The sequence below is a fragment of the Alligator sinensis genome, unplaced genomic scaffold (genome assembly GCF_000455745.1).
Source record: "Alligator sinensis unplaced genomic scaffold, ASM45574v1 scaffold13_1, whole genome shotgun sequence".
NCBI classification, from domain to species: Eukaryota; Metazoa; Chordata; order Crocodylia; family Alligatoridae; genus Alligator; species Alligator sinensis.
Genome location: NW_005841909.1, coordinates 574,863 through 594,997, shown reverse-complemented (window position 1 = coordinate 594,997; position 20,135 = coordinate 574,863). Strand labels below are relative to the sequence as shown.

At 45.7% G+C, this 20,135-nt stretch overlaps 1 protein-coding gene across 1 annotated transcript in view; it reads left to right on the top strand.

Moving 5' to 3' along the window:
* Positions 1-18,842, top strand: part of TMEM260 (transmembrane protein 260) — a 189,868-nt gene extending 171,026 nt beyond the window's left edge. Inside the window, exons 8-17 of the mRNA XM_025197941.1 lie at positions 2,585-2,625; positions 2,862-2,945; positions 4,054-4,171; positions 4,595-4,767; positions 5,364-5,535; positions 7,422-7,570; positions 10,056-10,232; positions 12,314-12,367; positions 13,688-13,778; positions 15,464-18,842. Of these exons, the coding sequence (XP_025053726.1) occupies positions 2,585-2,625; positions 2,862-2,945; positions 4,054-4,171; positions 4,595-4,767; positions 5,364-5,535; positions 7,422-7,570; positions 10,056-10,232; positions 12,314-12,367; positions 13,688-13,778; positions 15,464-15,736 (1,332 nt within the window). The 3' untranslated portion in view covers positions 15,737-18,842. The remainder of the gene's footprint in view (positions 1-2,584; positions 2,626-2,861; positions 2,946-4,053; positions 4,172-4,594; positions 4,768-5,363; positions 5,536-7,421; positions 7,571-10,055; positions 10,233-12,313; positions 12,368-13,687; positions 13,779-15,463) is intronic.
* Positions 18,843-20,135: the final 1,293 nt, after the last annotated feature.

Below are 20,135 nucleotides of genomic sequence, written 5' to 3'. Positions count from 1 at the left end.
TTTCCCTTTGTGTTTGCTTTTCTTAATGACATATTTTGTAATCATCCTTACGTTAGCAAGAAGAGTTTCTAGAATCTGTGCTCACGGAAGACATGAACCTGGAGGCTAATTTAATGAACATGAATCCTCCAGAGAAATGTTTTACCTAAGTTTAACTTTTTTTTCCCCTATACCTTTTAGGGCATCTTACTTGCTTCCCTTATACAATAGCACTGAGTGTCCAAAGGAAAGTACCCGGTGCATGTTAGAAGAAAAAGGACCTGCTACAGTTGATTTTATTACTAGAACTAGCCACTTCAGGAATGTGTTTTCATTCCCCTGCCCCCCCATCCTAAATGCATGGGCCTGAAAATGTGCAAATCTTCCACGACTGTGTAGATCCAGCTCTGTGCCCTCAATGAATATTCATTTTTGTATAACTTTGTTCTCTAGAGAGGAGCTTCACTCACTCAGCACATTCCACTTCATTATTCTGAGCCACCCGAGAAGAAACCTGCAATGCTACCGATTGATCATCCAGGAACGTCTTTTACAGGTCACCAGAGGTTTGATTTCTTAGCCTCACCAGCAGCAGCCTTCAGCAGAAAGCTATTACAAGCAGAAGCACCAGAATAAACATTGCTAATCATAAGGAAGAGGAGAATTTTTTTCCCTATTTATACTTATTTCTCCCACACTTTTTTTGTTCTTGCTTCTCACTGTGTTGTGAATGTCTCCGATAGGGGCAGAGGTCAGGATCTAGAAATGAGAATCTATTAAGTGGTAACTTTCCTTTGTGGAATTGATCTCTTCTCTACTGTGCTCCAGACTTAAATCCTTCTGACACCTCTACCACAGCCTCTTTCCTGATCCATGCATATGGTTAAAACAGCTAAATTAGAATATCCCTAATAAGAATTAACTGTTCTTTGGTACTAGGACTCGCATGCGTCTGTAGATGGCTTTGCATTCAGGTGGCTTGAGGACAGAAGGAGTGTGAACAAGTGTAAACTGCTACAGTACTTTCAGGAAGAGCAGGGCGGTCTAAATATCTCAGGTTGATTGGAGGCATAAGTGCTAGTAAAGAAATCCAGACTTCTCAATTTTGACTCATTTTATTCTGTGAATGACACTGATGTGGGAACGCAACACCAGTCTGTCTCTCACGCGCATCGTCAGGGCAGTCTCCAAGCAAACGCTGGGTACCCATGTGTATTTGCCAGTGAATATTGTGTTAAACTGTGTGGTATACTTGGAGTAGGCAGAAAAAAAATGTGCTGTAGTATTTGAAATGAAGAGCGCCCTCATGCTGCATGTACCATATTGCATGATGTTATAACTGGGTTTTAAAATGAAACGTAGGTCAGGAGTCAGCGACTTTCTTGGTCCAAGTGCCAAAAACACCCATAGCCTCTTCTTGTAAAATGTTGGCATGCCAGAGGCAGATGGCGGGGGAGTCGCAAGGGGCCTGATCCTTGTTGTGGCAGCACAGCCCTGGCCTCTTCCCCGCTGTCTGCTCCAAGGCGCATGCCAAGCAATACCTTTTGTGCGCTTTGACACCTGTGCTGGGAGTTGCCCATCCCTATGTAGGCTATTGGGAAGTGATGCATGGTAAAATGTCGGCCATGGTTTTGTCTTTGACAAAAAGGTAACTTTGTTGCTGCCATGTGCGTTATAACTTATGATCTTGCATGTAGCCGTGGGTGGATCTATGATTTTGAAAAGTTGGGGGGGCAAATGGTGTGGTACATCATCACATGTAACAACACACATTTTTCTCCAGTTGAAGAGAAACTAGAAGTCCTACTAATATGATACAGAGCAAGCGCTATATTATTCAGTTTAAGGTCAAAGTCAAAAGCAAGTATAAATATTGGAATATGCGCTAATTTGATTAAGTGTATATAAATTTAAAATACAGTAAAAAAAACAAACAAACTAGGCAAACCATAATCAAAGGATATTGTATTCTTACTCCTGCAGTCATTATAGTTAAATTTGCATCTCTTACTCAGATTCATACAACAAAATCTAGCCGCCTTGAGCATCTTGATAGTACCTCGAGTGCTTCACTGTTGGTCCTTTCTACAGCTGAGATACTATTGTCACACCTGAATTAAGGTTTTTAGGCTGAGCTAAAAGAAGTCCTTCAGGGCTGTGAAATAGGAGAGCGACATTACCAGCAATGGCTAACAGACAGCCAAATTGCAGAAGAAAGGATAGTTTGAATAGTGGAACATCCGTACCATTAAAAAAGAGAGAGGGTCGTTATCACTTGTGGAGTGGAGAGAGATTAACAGGAATTGGGGAGATGATAATGAGCCACAGTCAGTGAATTCTCTTGGCGTTACATGAATGGAAATGTTACTGCTCCTCCCAGGCAGTTGGCTTTAAAGTATGAATGGAGCAAAAATCAAAGGGGGTGCAACCGCACCATTGCATCCTTTCCCCCTCTTCCCACTCCGGATCCACCCCTGCCTGTAAGTACCAGCTGGGGCTCCTTTTTCCTGGGCACCGTGCCACCAGAATAAAAAGGCAGGCCCTCCACCAAACAGCCTGCTCTTTAAGTGCAAAGTTGCCTGACTGTGTCCTTTTTTGCATTTAGGCCAAATCTGAGACGGGATCCAGTATGCGAGAAATGCTGCTGTGAGTACAAACTTGAGCTCCTGCCCGTAGCTGTACGGTTCGGATGTCACCCCCCACCTCTTCCCCTGTGCTGCTGAGGCTGTTCAGGTCACAGCTTCTGTGGGGGACCTCTGGGACATATGCAGGCAGCCACGTTGACCTGCAGGTCTGGGCCCATCTTTGGCCTTTGGATGAAATGTGTTTTGTTTTGTGCAGACCGTGATTTGGGGATGAAACGTATATTCATTTCTCCACAGCTTTCAACTGACACACATGAAGGCAGAGCTGTCCTGGACCGTCCAGGCCCTGGCAGTTGTTGCATGTGTATGTGCAGCATTGCAGTAAGTCAGAGCAAAATATGCTCTAATTTGTTTTTATTTACCGACGGATTGATGGCTTGAAGACATGTGGCATAAAACCTTTTTAGTCACAGGGCACACTTTTCAGAAATGTGCAGTTGCTGTTTCTTAGGCCCCAGCCAGGCGTTACCTTTGAGAGGTCATTAACCAATGAATCGAGTCTTAAAGGGTAACCTGATCACAAGGGTTGGGGATTAATGGTGATTAAATAAAACAAGAAACCTGCCACAAAGTTGTTGCACAGAATATTTGTAATTAGCTTTGTGGCTGGTTTCCATCACGTCTTAAATTGAATGCGTGGCTGGTGGGGTCCACACTGACTGACAATCAGGTAGTTGTCTGCATGATCAGGCCTGCCCTGGGTGGCCCTGGTGTGGTCCCGATCCTGTCAAAGATCAGTTGATCAGGAGTGCCCTGGGGCTCGAATCCTAGGGTCCTGATCTCTCCTGATCATTAGCTGATTGAGGATACTTTGAGGCTCAAGCAACAAAGTGTTCCTGATCTGCCAATCATCAGCTGATTGTTGGTCGACTCCAGGGATCACATAGGGCTCAAACCAGCCCATGGGGCAATCAGCTGATTGTCAGGCACCTTGCCAGTACAGCCCAGTATAATGTTCCCTGGCTTCCCCTACACTGGCAAGTATGGTGCGACTGGGATCTGATCCCCGATCCCAAAATCACATGTCCTGCCATGCATGTGTAGAATAGCAAATCACAATTGTTGGGATCACAGATTCCCATCACACCTTCAAACAAAGGTCTGTCAGCAACCTTAGAGACCAAATGTACTTTTCTTTTCCTGCCAGCCGAGCAAGTCTTCTAGATGATAGACTTAAAGGGCTAGATTCAAGTCCACCAGTTACATGCGCGAGTGGACTTCGGTGACTAAATATGCTTAGATGCCTAATAAGTGGAACAGAATCTGCCCCTAAATGTTTAATGTGTAGTTCTGCAGTCCTTACATTTGGCTGTACCCTATGACAATAGAAAACTTGGATCTTTCTCTCTCTGGGTTTTCAAGTTCAATACGATTTCTTTTTTGTCTCCTTTTAATCATGTTCAGCAGCATGCTGTGTTGTTTCTTACAGGACTAAGCAGGAGAAGTCCTCGATGATATGGCTGTTTACTGGCATGCTCTGCATTTATTCGTTATTCTTTGCTTGGAGAGCCAATTTGGATATTACAAAACCACTGTTTATGGGTGTGGTGAGTTTCATTTTAAAAATTGCTACAGTCCGATCCTTTTAGGACGGTGCCTCTTTCACGCTGGCCTTGGCCATTCTCGCCTCTCTCGATTCCATCCGAGGACACAGGTTTTAGACGGTGCATAGAGCTCAGAATTATACATACGAAGCGTGTTTCCTTATAAATAGGTGCAGTAGGAGTGCAGTGGTCCCGTGAAATGCATGCTTTTAAAGTGAGGTGTGACTTGTATTTTAAAAAAAGATATAAAAATCCCAGTTTGTTCCTCATCCTTAATCTCTGCCTGCCCTTAAACTGTGAGCTCCTCAGAGCAAAGATCGTCCTGTCCGGAAAGTCTAGAAAGCGCCGAGGGCCCTGCCATAAACAAATACATATTTATGATCTGCCTGCCAGCTAGATCCATTCTCTGTGTACATTGTTCCTTAGGTAGAACGTTTCTGGATGCAAAGCAATGCAGCCGTTGCCGTGCTAGCAGGGCTGGGGCTGGCCTCGCTTATCTCTGTTGGAAATACAGCGCTTGAGAACAGCCGCATGCTGCAGTGTGTGGAGTGGCTTTCTGCTACCGCCCTTGTTACTTGTCAAATTTATGCCAATTACAGGTAACACATACACCAGAAATGCTTACTGATGTCACTTCACAGGCCTGTTGCAAAAGGCAGGGAGGATTCTGTTTAAGCCTCCCCATGCTTCTCAAATTAGCAAGTTGCTTATACATCCAAAAGGCCAATAATTTGGGGACAGGGCTGAGGGGGACTCCGGATGTGAATGAGGAGGGTGTAGCAAGGGGGTAAAAGGCCTGGGAGCCGGATTTCAAGGTTGAAGGTTATACCCTGACATGAACTTGGAGGCAGTATTACCTTGGGCCTCATCTACAACACATCAGAGACTTTTTGAAGTGTGGGTGTCACTCCCCCTGTCCCCTCCTCTCCAATTTCAGTCTAGGGAAGCACTTCCCTGTCTTGTGGCCCCAAGGCCTTTGAGCCCTCAACTGTAGCAGCCCGATTTCTTGGTCTGTCAAATGCAGAGAACGGCGTGCTGAGTTTTACATGGCATTTTGAGATGTGTGGCTGAAAAGAACTGTATGAGGACCAGATGCTAGTTTCATTTATGACTTCATATCAAATCAAATGGTTTTGGTAATCTAAATGTTTTGCAAAAGTCTGAGGAATTTCTGTTTTGATCTTTTCCTGTTTAGCCTTTGTGATCAAAGCCGCAACGAGGTAGTCGATAAGTTTGCAAGAAACCTTCTGTCCTCCATGCCACCCGACGCAATACTCTTGCTCAGAGGAGACTTGCCAGGGAACTCCCTCCGCTACGTTCACTACTGCGAGGGAATGCGGCCTGACGTGACACTAGTGGATCAAGAGGTAGGTAAGCAAATAACTGTAAGAGGCCATCAGTAGCTTTACAGTAGGAACATTCAGTTATTCCCTTATTTGTCACTTAATATTTTTCATTCTTCTGATGGGTGATACTATTTTTAACCTTTCTCTTATAAACGTCTCCTGCAGTTCACATCTTAATTGAAAATTCAGGGACTGAATAGCCTGGGCACGACTTGGAAAATGTGTTCAAAGTCTCGAGGCTCTCTTATTTTTTTGGAAGGTTTTGGAGAGAAGCCCACTGGGCATCAGCCCCAGGATTCACTTGTTTTTTATTACTGTTGGGCTCAGCTTAAAATGGAGCATGTGCGCCCACAAGATGGCATCCCAGGCAGCTGAATTTCAGGGTCAAAGGTTATACCCCAATGTGAATTTGAAGGTGTGAAGGAGAAGTGAAGAAAGAATGATACGGAGAATCTGTAAATCTAAAAAAAGAAAAGGGTTCCCCCTCACCCCTCTAAAATATGGAGAGAGCACTGGTATACTCTGTGCATGTGTCTGTGCAAGGAGTGAAGATACATTTTCTGAAGAGAACATGCTCTGCAGTGTGGGGGGATGGCAAGATGTCTGTTCTCGGCTCTGACCATGCAGTCTTGCCCAAGTTTCCTTATGGGCTGACCCTGTTTGTAGGGAATGACCTTGATGGGCTGGGTTGCTCTGGCTGTTGTACCAATGCCTCTGATGCTGTGCTTAGTGAGACTTCCTGAGACAGCAAGCCTTCAAAGCAGCCTTGGCAATTCCTACTCTTGCAGAAGCTCTGGGATGGGGCCCTTAATTGCAGCCTTGTAACACACTGCAGATGTCTGTTTATTGTGCAAGACTGGTTCCTCCTTCCCTCTCCCCTTGTTCCAAGATCATCTTGCCTGAGATGAGATGTTACCTCTCTACATGCACCCTCCTCTTCTTGCTACCGTTCTCCCCCCAGTTTCTGGGGAGGAGCGCTGCCTACAGGTCATCTTGCTTTTCCTGGAAGAAGAGGCAATGCCCAACCAGAAGCAACCCAGGGGCTGCCAGTGCAAGGAGGGGCATTGGTCAGTTGTCTGGCTTCCATCCCCTCTTAGCTGCATGAACAACAGAGATAAGAGACAGGAAAGGCTGCCTGAATCCTGACTACAGGAGTATTGGGTAAAACTACCTGGATGAGGCAGAGCTCCAGAAGTTAGTGAATCGCATCTCCTACAGCTGCTCAGCAAAGGAAGAGATCCAGGGTTGGAAAGACACCTGGAAGATGCTAAAAGAAAGGACGTGCATCTCATCCGTTTGCAAAAGGCTTGGAGGAAGCTGACCACAAGCCTCCATGCCAGCCTCAAACTTGGACCGAAGTAATGGGGCCTGGCATTGTCTCCTAAGGATTTTTGCTATACTGAGGCTCTTCCCCTGCTTTTGGTGCATTTTTGCAATACCCTGGATAGGGTTTTCCCTGTTCTTAGTTGCAGTTTTTATATAAAACAGAGAACTGCTTTTCTGATTCCTCTTCTATTTATATTTGTGGTGTTTTGCACACCCGGTTTTGTTCACCAGGTAGCCTTGAAAACAGGGAAGAATTATTAAATATGGAAAAGATCTCTTATTTCATTTTGTCACAAGTGAGTGAGGGCATTCAAAGCATATTTAAAATAAAGCTGTATAGCGGGCTTTTGCGATCCTATTGCAAAACCAAAGCACGCTGCCTAGCATGCATCTAAACCTTGTGTACCATTTCCAGTCTATAGATGCATCTGCATTTGTAGGAACTTTTTTCCTTAAATCCAGCCTAATTTTTAAAATCGGTGCAAATCTGCAGATTATTCCTTTCCTTTCTTTTGCGCATCGCAATATTTTGTGTTCAAGTTTTTAAACGGTTTGTTTTATTTATAATTTTTTTATGGTAGATGATGACTTACGAGTGGTATCTGCCCAAGGTGGCTAAGCATTTACCTGGCATCTCCTTTCCTGGAAGCCGGTGGAATCCTGTGGAAGGAACGTTACCTGATGGAACACGCACGTTTAATCTCCATCATTTTCTCAAAGTAAATAAACAGTAAGCATTTCTTTCATATGTAATAGCTTTCCTAAAATCTTTAAGCTTTTTTGTAAAAAATTGTTTATGTAGCAGCTGGTACTGCATCCAAAAGACCAATTTTCTACACCGACTTCCTCGCCAGCGGTGAGATTATTTTTGCAATTAAATTGAATATCTATGCAGGAGTAACACCATCCAGATGCAAACGTCATTTGGTTTCCCCCCCCCAAAAGTAAGGGAAAAAAAAAAAAAAGTGATTCACAAAGAAGAGCGACACGATGTTGGCGTAGTTCATTAAATAAAGAAATGAAACAAAGTTCCTATGTACTTGAAATTGTTGCAGGTGGAGAACTAACCATTGTAGTTTCCCCTTCATGAACACTGTGGCCACCTGATTAGCATAGAATGAATGTGTTTCAGGAATAATCATCGTACAAAAATAGCTTAGGAAGAGTGGAGAAAGGATTAGATACTCACATGAATAAGAATAGCATCTGCATTTAGATGAGCCAGGCTGAATGTCTTAGGGTTTTCAGGCATTGAGATGGTTGCCAAGAATGGTCAGGAAAAAATGTGCTTCTGGACCACGGCATGCTAGTACCCAACTGGCCAAGTGCACAGGAGAGCATTCTTGTTACGTTTCAAAACACCCAAAATTTAGCCATCCAGGAGGTGCTGTACAGGCTGGAACCACGGGGCATTTATTGGTGTGCTCTGGGAGGCGGGTGGGGGGTGCTTTAATTAGAGCGGCTCTGAGAGCTGCTCCAATTAAAGCGCCTGGTGCATCATGTATATCAGCGTCCTCTCGCTGAAGAATGGCAGTGGGGTGTGCTTTAATTAAAGCTCATTGAACGAGCTTTAGTTAAAGTTCCCCCACTGCTATTTTTCAGCACAGGAACACTGATACACGTGACGTTGGAGTCTGCTGGAGCACGGTAATTACCACACTCCAGCAGACTCGATTAATCGAGTCTGCTCTGGCGCATTGTAATTGCAGCATATCAGAGGAGCCTCTCTGCATGTGTATAGGCGCCCATCAGCTTCAGCATCACTGCTGTGCAGATTAACCCAGAGAAACTGAAAATGAGATGGTCTTGCCAGTGAGCCCCATGGTAACTATGGGCCTCCAGTGTATAGGTGATGGTGAAATACCTGTGTAATTGTTGTCCCAGGTTACACAGTGTAGCACTGGGTGTAGGACCACTACGTCTCCTTGTTTGTGTTCAGTGGCTGAAACAAGGAGATGTAGTAGCCTGATCACAGGGCTGGGAACAAGGAACTCTTTGAGTTGTAACCGCTGTCAGAGCTGGGATGACATTTGTGGTTGTGAGCACGTTATTTAACTGCTAACATATAATGAGAGCTCCTGTACTACTCCTCCCTGCTAATGGATAGGCATACTGAGCCATTAATCTTAAATCTTTATTAAAGGTTGTTGTCTGGCAGTGCTCCTTTTTTTAAATTACAAAGTGTGTTTTAACATTGGTCTGCTGCCTTTAATGGGTCTGGCTCTGGTGGCAGAGGTTAGGGATTGCAGGGTGACGGGAAGGACTTGGGGGACCAATGGGAATGGGAAGAGTGGACTCTGGGCCCACAACACTGGCAGCAAAATGGGGGTAAGGTAGAGTCTTTGCGTCTGCTTTGGCCCAGCCCCTTCTTCAGTCTTTGCTGACGTTGAGTCAACCTCTCTCCTGTACCCAAGAGTGGGTGCAAGGACATGTGTTGAGAGTTGTGGGGGTGGACATGCTCCATATTGTTCCTGCATCAGCTCTACCTTCCCTCTGCAGAGAGGTAGTTAGCCGTGTTAGTCTGAAGTCAGGCAGAAGGCAGAGTAGAGATGCACCTTATTAAGTAGTTGAGATGGATATGGAGTGCAGACTTCCATGAACTCCCTTCATCTACCTTTCCTCGCCAGCCTCTCCTGCAGCCCAGGCAGAGAGAAGATGGGCTGAGCTACCCGCCACAGCATATTGGGAGTCCACGCTTGCCAATCTCTTTACCAGTGCCCTCCTGCCTGACCCCAGCGTACTGGGGCATACTGAGTACCAGAAGGGAGGCAAGAGTCCTACTTCTCCCCCAAGAAACTGGAAATCTCCCTCTTCCTTACCATAAAGCAGGGAATCAAAACACCAGCCAAGGGGACCCCATCACACACCCCCAAAGACTGCTCAGTGAGTTGCTTGCCACTGCTGCTGCCATTAGAAACCTCTCCACAAACTGCCTTTCACAGCTACCGCAGGTATGAACAGCTGCCAGGCAGGGGAGCCATTAGCTCCTGAGACAAGTAACAGTTGTCATCCCTCTGTGTCGTCCCCCTCCGCCCCCCTTATTAGTTTCAAGTAACACATGTTTCTTGAACTCCATTTTCATTTCTTCCTCTTTAATTTTCTTCCTCTGGTCTTATCCAAAGAGGTATGGCACACGTGGTTGTTCTGCTCCCCGAGTGTGACTGCCGGTGAAGGTCTGTTGCATGGCTAACGCTTGCTCTCTCTGACTACCATAGGAAGGAAGTGTTCGTCTGTATAGGGCTTCATGAGGGGGACTCGACCTGGAAAAAAAGCTATTCGCTTTGGCCGTGGGGAGCCTGTGATAAATTGGTTTCTACAAAAACTGTTTTTAACCCAGTAGAGTGGATTAATCTTACAAGGAGCATCTATAACTGGACTGAAGATTATGGAAGGTATGATGCCCAGCTGCTACCTGCCAGGTTTATCTTCCTTAGGTTCTTAAATCATGAAGAACTCCACTGTGGGTTTCCCCACTCCCTCCCCCCTTATTAATTGTTCTTCTGCCACCAGCATACCCAAATGGAGGAGCTGTGTGCGCAGTGTGAATGCATGTAGCTGTTTGCCTTCAGAGAGCCAGGCTCAAAAAGTGCAGAGGTCACAGGTGCACACTGGCTTAGCAAAGTCATCCTAGTCTTTCTCTACCATAGAATCAGTGCAGATTGGCACTGCTTACTATCATCAATAATGTTTCTACGTAAGGCTTGCACTTAGGGTCACAGGAATGATTAAGGCTAGCAAGTAGGGCTGTGCGAAATTTTGCTAGGTGTTACATAGAAACAGCTTCAAAATGAGTTTTGAGCTCAAAACAGCAAATCCGAAACAAAACAAAAAGCTTTGAAACAGCTTAGAAACGGAATGAGGGTGCTTTGAAATGTTTCCAAGTTTTGAAGCTGGGTTTACTTGGCTTCAACACCAGTCCCAGGTGGCAGCGGCAGCTTCCTCTCATCCGGTGCGCAGATCCGGGGGCCCGCACCCCTGGGAGCAGTCCAGCAAAGCCCCGCAGCCCTCCTGGGGGTGCAGGCCCCCGGATCTGTGCGCCGGATGACAGGAGGCTGCTGCTGCTGCCTGGGGCCAGCAGCAGCAGCAGCAGCAGCAATCTTCTTGGCGCTGGGCTCGGGCTGCACCCAGCACCGGTCCCAGGCGACAGCGGCAACCTCCTTTCATCCCACACGCAGATCCAGGGGCCCGCACCCCCAGGAGGAGTCTGGCACAGCCCTGCAGCCCTCCCAGGGGTGCGGGCCCCCAGATCTGTGCACTGGATGACAGGAGGCTGCCACTGCCAGCAAGTGTCATGAGCTTTGCTTTGAACAGTTTGAGGTACAGTTTCCCAGAAACCTCTGCACGTGTCTCCTTGAAACTTGTCAGGCTTCATGCCCCCAGAAGGGGTACCTTCCCTGCAATTTTCATCTGAATCAGGCAAGAAATGACAAAGTTTTTGGCATTTTCATGATTCCCCGTTATAGCCTATGGATGATTCCCCGTTATAGCCTATGGGTGAAACATCGAAACAGCAAAACTGTTTCAATGAATTGAAATGGAACAGTGCTTCGTAATGCAACGAAATGATGAAATGAAACACTGTCCCTTCGAAACGGCAAAATGGAAGTCAAAACGAAGTGGTGCTGTTTCGCATAGCCCTACTAGCAAGGTGTTTCCAAACTGGACATTTGTTGGCGCTTTAAGCCAGAGTTGAGGGGGCACTGACAGCTGTGTAGAGATTCATACAAAGCAATTTTTATACTTTTTTCCAGATATTGCCGTGAGCACTGAAGCTGTGATTCAGCAAAACATTAGCATATGTACTGAGGCTACCCCTGTTCTGTGGACCACTAAAACACGTCCCCACATGCCAGCGTGGTCCATGAGATTTAAGAAAGATGCTCTAGTCCCTTGCTCAATAACAGTGCACTTTGCTGAATCTCAACCTCCCTTTTACAGCCTTTAAACAACATAGTTGGATTTTTAAATATGTCCGTGGGCTTTTAAAAGGATCCTACATCCAAAGAAAAGATATGAGCACTACTTTTTTCAGAGCTGTGGTATTAAAGTACAGTTCGTACAATAGTTTGACCTGGCAGCTAAAGACCCAGGGGCTTAGCTCTGAAACTTGGTCTCTTTTTTTTTTTTTTTTCCTCCCCTGTTTACATGGGTCAAAGAGCATTAAGGCCAAATCAGCCAACTCCAGAAGAGCTATGAACGGAGCTCTGAAGGGTGCTTCTCTTCGGAGACTCTACTTTTCTACATGTCTCACAGTAGAGAGAGAAAACGAGTTATGAAGGAGCAGATTCCTCCTGATTTCTGTGCTGCCTGTCCCCTCAAGTCCTTTAGTGGTTTCTTCTGTCCTGGTAGCTTATACCCTTTGCAGATTGGGTTAGATGGTTGTGTGCAGATGGCAAAACGGCTGCAAGACTACCAAGGGTGGATCCAGTACAGTAGATCAGATGACTTTAATTTTATTTTTGTTCCCTTTTAGATTTGATCCGTCTTCATGGGAGGCTGTCGCCAATGAAGAGATGTGGCAAGCCAGGTGAGGTTCCTTCCTTTCCTCTGCAACTTGCAGTTAGTGATGCCAAATTGCTGGCATGGGACTCATGTCAAGGTAGTCAGCATAATCACAGCGTATAGCTATGCAGCGCCACATTTCCCAAACCTTGTGGGTTTATGTCCCTCCGTAGTAGTCAGGCACTCTTCCATCACTCTATTTCAGCTGCCACCGGCACTTTACCTCATTGCTGATTCTCCTTGGTGTCAGTTGCCACTGATTTTCTTCATTTGCAGTGGGGGGCAGAAGGGCATGAGAGAGGGTGAAGTAGGGAGACTGCTGTCAACTTTCAGTGATTCACAGATGCCCTCCGCACCCCTCTTCTCTCCCCCCAAAAAACTTTTCAGGCCCTGCAGTATGGAAAATGCTAATAAAAGATCAGAGCTTTAAGAGAGAAAATGATTAGCACAAAAAGACTTGAGAATAATTCTGTAAAAGAAGAGATAAACCCTCTTTGACTGTCATCTTGAAAAAACAATCATTGGGTACACATGTGAGCGTGGATCTGTGTGGAACAGGAGTACTTGCTTTGAAGAGCTGCTCACTTTATAATTGAGAGGCAGTTCCAGTGCTGTAGGCAGTCATTGACTGTGCCTCAGATGGTTGTAGCCTTGCCACAAACTTTAATATTTCCCCTCATAAACAAAGGAAAATGGAGAGAGCAGAGATTGTCAACCAGGCTATAGCACCCTGGGGTGCTTTGAGATCCTTTTAGGGATGCTGCAGGATGCCATGCAATGTTAGCACTGTTAGGTGTGTAGAAGTGATTCACTGGATAAACCCAGATATTTCAAATAGGAACCCAGAGTGTGAAAACCGTTCTGCCTTGTCGTCTTTCTATGTTGTTTGCAACAGAAGAACTACTCTTCTATTTTTCTGTACTCAAAACATTGAGTGAAAGCCATGGAGCTGGTATTTCCTGAGGAGTGCCTTGCACCAGTCAAGTGGTGCCTTGAGTCTGAAAAGGTTGAGAACCACTGGACTTGAGGAAGGCTTGCTGGCAAGGGCATTGCTCTGCATCATCCGGACTGTCCCTAACATTAATGCAGTTCAATCTGAATGAATTCCCTTGATCAGATCCTGTAGAAATGCACAATTTTTTATTTCACTAGTAGAATGTGCTGGGAATGTCCTGAGGGAGGAGGGTTTGGCTACAGAGTAAGAAAGCAGTTGGATATAAAAAAGGTTATACAGTAACCATGGGCTTTCTGTAGCGTTAAAGAGCTCTCTAAGAATCTGACGTGGCTTCGTTCTGGTTAAAGAACGTCTTATGCTCGTGCTAATGAAGTTTATATTGTGTTCCAGGATGAAAACAGCCTTCTTCATGTTTGACCTTGCAGAAGCAGCTAGTGTGTCTGCAGATATAAAATCACAACTTTATACGTTTGCCTACAAAGTAAATGATTTTTTTTGTTACCTTTTTTCCTTTTTATTTTTTGTAAATGTTGAGCTCTCTCTAGTGTTTTGACATCATAACAGTGCCCTTGGCACTTGCACATATCCATGGCGATTGTGAAAGGGGACTGCTAAGGAGTTGTATTCATTCCTATTTCCCCTTTTTATTTGCTTCCCCCAGCAATCAGAGTGATCTGCGTAGATAATCACTCAGTAAAGACAGGCAATTCCAGCAGCTGGCCAGTCACTACCTTGTTCTCTAGAATGATGTTGTCTGTGCTTGGCTCCTAAACCTGTGCTAGTAGAGCAGTCATCCTGAGGTTTGCTATGTAGGCTGGTCTCCCACATCAGTGTGTAGCCACGCCAAGCCAGTGGGCCAGCAGATATAACTTTCTAAATTATTCTCTCCAGAAATGACCTGTGCTGTGCTTCTCTCTCACTCTCACAATCTGCAGTCTCTAATTCACATCTCTTTGGTAGCAAGGATCTGAAGGGTGGGTCTGTACTAATTTAGTGGCGCTCCTGACAAGGGTCAGTAAGAAACACAGCCCTGCTCCTGATCCCCACACAGCAAACCTACAAGTGAAGCCAGCACGAGGATGCCCCCAGCCACTGCTTTTGAGATCTGTCTCCAGCTTGCTTGAGAGCAGCAGTGCTTCATTTCTGGGATGGGAGCAGATTTGGAGCCAGTAAGGTAATGAAGGGGGAGCAAGCGTGGCATGAACCCCAGACACCAACTTAGGGAGCGCATAAAAATAGCAGCCACCACCAGGAGCCCAGATGCTGCTGCTGCTGTTTCCCTGTGCACTGCTGCTCCGTGGGGTGTAGAACTATTCAGCTGTGCCTCTGGTTGGGTAACGCCATTTGGCATGATTTGAGGAGTGCCATGGAAATAGCATAGACCCAGTGTAGACATACTATGATTAGTAATTGTGCCACTGTATGTCATTCTGTGACAGAGAGAAAAGTTCATAAACTAGGGGGAAGGCAGGGTAGACTTGCACCTTATGGACTAACTAAATCAAAGATGTAGAGCCTTTGCAATCCTACACTCACTTCATAAATGATGAGTCTGATGAAGCGAGCTTGGGCTCATGAAAGCTTATGCTATACATCTCTGATTTAGTTAGTCTATAAGGTGCAAATCTACCTTGCCTTCTGTCTGACTTCAAACTAACACTGCTAACCACCTCTCCCTGCTCATAAACTAGGTTAAGACAATTACTAGTTTCCTCCTTTGTACAGGTTAGTGTTGCAGCCCCCACTTCAGCTGTGTTCTCAAGTATGCACGTGGTTAAATCCCCAGCGAAGTTGGACTGCTTTCCTGACCTTACGAACAATTGAGTGGATATCTTCCTTATACGCTAAAGGTTAAATCTCTTTCGTAACCTAGCACTTCTCTCAGGACAGTGTGTAAAGTTGTAGTCTGAGGGTATCTCCATCATCTGCAACTGTCATAAAAAAGAATTGGCCAAATTGTAGTAGCTTGAGATATTTTTGTTACTCGGTGAAATTTCAGCTCACACTCTGTGCATTGCTTCATACACCTTAGATCAAATTATAAACAAAATAAAGTCCGTTCTAGATTCTGGCCATCGTAATCATGTCCATCTTCTGTAACTGTGCGCTTTTGCAATGCCATAAAAAAAAAAAAAAGGAAACTGTTTTTCTCTTTCCTTTCTACAGCTCTACAAGGACATTGTCAACTTGCATAAAAAGCATCCAGTCAATTGGCATAAAAACTACGCAATCGCTTGCGAAAGGATGTTGCGTCTGCATCAAACAGATGTCAACCCTGAAGAGTTGCTTTCTGAAATTGTGAAACATTTCCTCCTCTATACAGAGAAAACAGAGGATGATCCCCAGCGGGTGGACATTTTGCAGGCTGTAAAACACCTGAAGAAAGAGCTGCATGGGCTGAGGAAAAGGAAAAAAGATGTGAAGCGCCAGGCTGGATAGAACCCATTTGACTCTCCAAGTCTGAAATGCTAACACCGTTGAGACTGGGAGTTAAAAATGAAATCTGTTCTTAACAACATGAGAACAGTTCTTTAAAAGACACGGAACTAGCAGCAGTGGGAATCAAGCGCTTGTCTCGATCAGTGGTTCTCTCCTTTTTCAGTCAAGGCACCCCTCCACAGCTCTTTTGAATGTGGTGGCTTGCATGGTTGAGAACCACCGTTCGTATGGTCTCAGCTTACCTCAGTGGTTCTCAACCACGCACCACTGCCCCGAGTAAAACTATCCTGCCTGCCTGGTATGCAGCCAGACTGGGAAAGTCTGGGGCACGTGTAGACTTTCTTGCTTCAATAAGATTCTCTGATAACCCTAATGTAGACTGGAGAGCCGGCTCATGCTGCAGCCCTTGGCAGTCCAACTCTGCACAGTGTCTTCCAGAAAGAGGCACACAGGATGGGTGGAACTGTCCTACCTGTTTCTGGGAGAAGTGAGTAGGGAAGACCAAGTAGGGCTACTGCAGAAGCTGGCCCTTCTTCCTGATTTAGGGTTAATGGAGAACCCTGATGCAAGAGGAGCATGCGTATGCCACAGCCCTGTGTGCAAAGCAGCTTCATCTGGCCCTTGCAGCGGTGCCTGTATCCCCTGAGTGGATTTCACAGCACCCCACTTGAGAACCGCGGGTCTAGACAGAAGTGTAACATTGTCCATTTGTGGTTGCCAAATGTACAATTCTGGTGTCCAGAACTATTTTGTGTAAGGGGAAAATGCATTATAAGAATAAATACTGTTGTTTAAAAAAAATGTTGACCACAAAATGAGAAAAGTTCAAGATCCTAAGGTAAGGAAGGAAGGAGAGCAATAGAATAAAGATATTGGGCTTCAGAAAAGCAGACTTTAGCAAACTCTGGAATTAGTGGGCAGGATCCCCTGGGAGGTAAGTCTGAGGGGAAAGCTGACTGACTGTACTTTTAAGGAGGCTATTAAGGGCACAGGAACAAACTATCTTGATGAGACAAGAATGGGAAGTGCACCAGGAGAGCAGCCTGGCTAAATGGTGATCTCTTTGAATTGAAACTGAAAAAGGAGTACTCCAAAAAATGGAAACTTGGTCCTAGTACTAAGGAAGAGTGTAAGATCATTGCATGGGCATGCAAAGAGAAAATTAGGAAGGGCAAGGCACAACTTGAGATCCAACTGGCAAGAGACATAAAAGGCAATAAAAAGGGATTCTACAAGTATGTCCGGAGTAAGAGGAAGAGCAAAGAAATGGGTTCCTTATGGAGTGCAAAAGGCAATCTACTGTTTTTATTTAATTCTAAGGTGAGGTTCCCCCCATTTAACATTGGTGTGGGGGGACGGACCTCTTAAAATCCAGTATGAGGGCAATGGGGTGGAGGGGGCAGGTGGCTGCTGTAGCTTAGGCTCCGGCCCCTATCTGGGATTGGGACCATAGCCATAGCACGGCCCCAGCCTGGCCTCATAGCAGTGGAGCGCAGCATGCACAGCTGCTATGGGGGCTGGGCTGGGGTTATGCTCAGTGCCCCAGGCTTCAGTGGGAACAGAGCCTGCCATGGAGCAAGGATAAGGGAGGGAGGAAGTGGGGAACAGTGGCTGGAGGAGAAGAGAGGGCCCAGAGCTTGGGGGGGATCAGGGAGGGGGCACAGAAGTGGCAGGGGGCCAGGCACAAGCAGGGGGCTAGCAGCTTGACCTTACCATACCACCTGCCCCCTCACCCCTGCAGCAGTGGGTAGGGATGAATTAAATATGACCCTCCAATAATTAGATTCTATACGTGGAAAATTATAACAAATTTAGATATTTTCCATATATAGTGTCAAATTATTGGGGGGTGGGGCATCTTAAATTCAGGGTTGCTTTAAATTCAGTAGTCTGAATCATCCATAGTAGTCTGCATCATCCAGTAGTTATGGATGATGCAGAGAAGACTGAAGTGTTTAATGCCTTTTTTACTCCTCACAAATTAGGGGCAGCTACCAATGACAAGCACTGGTGGCAGCAAAGATAGGGAAGCAGTTAAATAGCCTAGCGTTATGACAGAACAGGTAAGGGGTTACTTAGAGAACCTAGATGCTTTCAAGTTAGCCAGTTTGGATAGAATGCACCCTAAGGTGCTGAGGAAAATGGCTGAGGTAATTGCAGAGCCATTTGCTATCCCCTTTGAAAACTCATGGAGGTCAGGTGAGGTCCCAGATGATTAGAAAATGGCAAACAGTGCCTCTCTCTAAGAAAGGAAGAAGCAGGATCCAGGGAACTACAGACGAGTCGGTATGATCTCAATACCTGTAAAGATAATGGAGAAGCACCTGGAGGAGAACAAGGTGGTCAGGAACAGTCAGCATTGATTCACCAAGAGTAAGTCATGCCTGACCCACCTGGTTTCTTTTTCTGATAACGTGACAGGCTCTGTGGATGTATGAAGCACATTGGATGTGATCTACTTTGACCATAGCAAGGCTTTTGACACTATTTCCCATGACATTCTCAACAATGTCAAGCCAAGGAAATGTAGACAAGACAAAAGTACTGTAAGGTGGGTATGTAACTGGTTGGATCATTGGGCTGAATAAGTAGTTGTGAATGACTCAATGTCTAGTTGGTATCAGGGGTTCCACAGGGCTCTGTCCTGGGTCTGATATTGTTTCATGTCTTCATTAATGGTTTGGAGGATGGAATCAAGTGGACACTTAGCAAATTTACAGACAACACCAAGTTGGGTAGTTGTAGATGCTTTGGAGGGTAGGGCTAGGATTCAGAATGATCTGGATAGACTGGAGTACTGGTCTGTAGTCAGTCGGGTGAAATTAAACAAGGACAGGCACTTGGGACAGAATATAGCCTGGGGATATGGACATTCTCACAAGCAAGATAAGATATTACAGGCTGCATGAATGGACCAGGAGGTGGATAGAAAACTGCCTGGATCATTGGGCTCAGAGGGTAGTAACCAATGACTCTATGTAGCTGGCAACCAGTCTCAAGTGGAGTGACCCAGGGGTCAGTCCTGGGGCCGGTTTTGTTCAGTATCTTCATCAGTAATCTGGAAGATGGGATGAAGTGCACCCTCAGGAAGTTTGGGGGGAGTAGTAGATGCACTGTAGATGCAAGAAAGGACCTGTGGGTTACCCTGGACAAGAGGCTGAATATGAGCCAACAGTGTGCCCTGCATTAGTAGGAGCAATTCAAGAAGATCAAGGGAAGTGATTCTCCTCCTCTGTTTGGCACTGGTGAGGCCACATCTGGAATACTGTGTCCAGTTTTGGGCCCCCCACTACAGAAAGGATGTGGATACATCGGGGAGAATTCAGCAGAGGGCAATGGAAATGGGTAGAGGACTGAGGCACATGACTTATAAGGAGAGGCTGAGGGAACTGGGCTTATTTAGGCTGCAGAAGGAAAGACAGAATTTAATAGCAGTGTCAGCTACCTGCAGGGTGGTTCCAAAGAGGATGGAGTTGGACTGCTCTCAGTGGTGGCAGGTGCAATGGGCAAGGAGCAATGGGCTCAAGTTGCAGCAAGGGAGGTTTAGGTTAGATATCAGGAAGAGCTTTCTCACCAGAAGAGTAGTAAAGCACCTGAACAGGTTACCCAGGTTGTAGAATCTCCATCCTTGGGTGTTTTTAAGGCCCAGCTAAATAACGCTTTGTCTGGGATGATCTAGTTAGGGATAGTTCTGCTTTGAGTAGGAGATTGGACTAGATGACTTCCTCAGGTCCCTTCCAACTCTTATTTTCTATGACTGTATGAATGAGTGGTTATTCTGCTAGAACTGTAGAAAAGGACCTGGGGGTTTCAGTAGACCATAAACTGAATATGAGTGTGCTCTTGTTGCCAAAAAATCCAACAGCATACTGTGTTGTATTAACAGAAGTGTCACCTGCAAATCAAGGGAAGCGATTCTCCTGCTTTATTCAGAACTCGTAAGGTCTCAGATGGAGTACTGTGTCCAGTCTTGGGCCCCACGCTTCAGGAAGCATGTGAAGAGATTGGAAGGAATTCAGTGGAGAGCAAACAAACATGATTAGAGGCCTGGGAAGCATGACTGATGAAAAAAGGCTGAGAGGGGATTTGATGACAGTATTCAAATACCTGAAGGGCAGTTAGAGGATGGAGATGGGCTTTTCTCCATAGCTGTAGGACACAGCACTAGGAGCAGTACACTCAAGCTGCAGCAATAGTTTAGGTGAGACATTAGGAGGAACTTTCTGACTGTGTGTGGTCAAAGCATTGGCACAAGCTATCTAAAATTGTAGGAGCTCCATCCCTGGAAATTTTCAAGAGCAGGTTGGTGAGATGTTTGGCTAAGATGGCTTAGTGAGGGGTGATCCTGCCCCGAGCAGGGAGTTAGACTAGCTGGCTTTGTGAGATCCCTTCCAGCCCT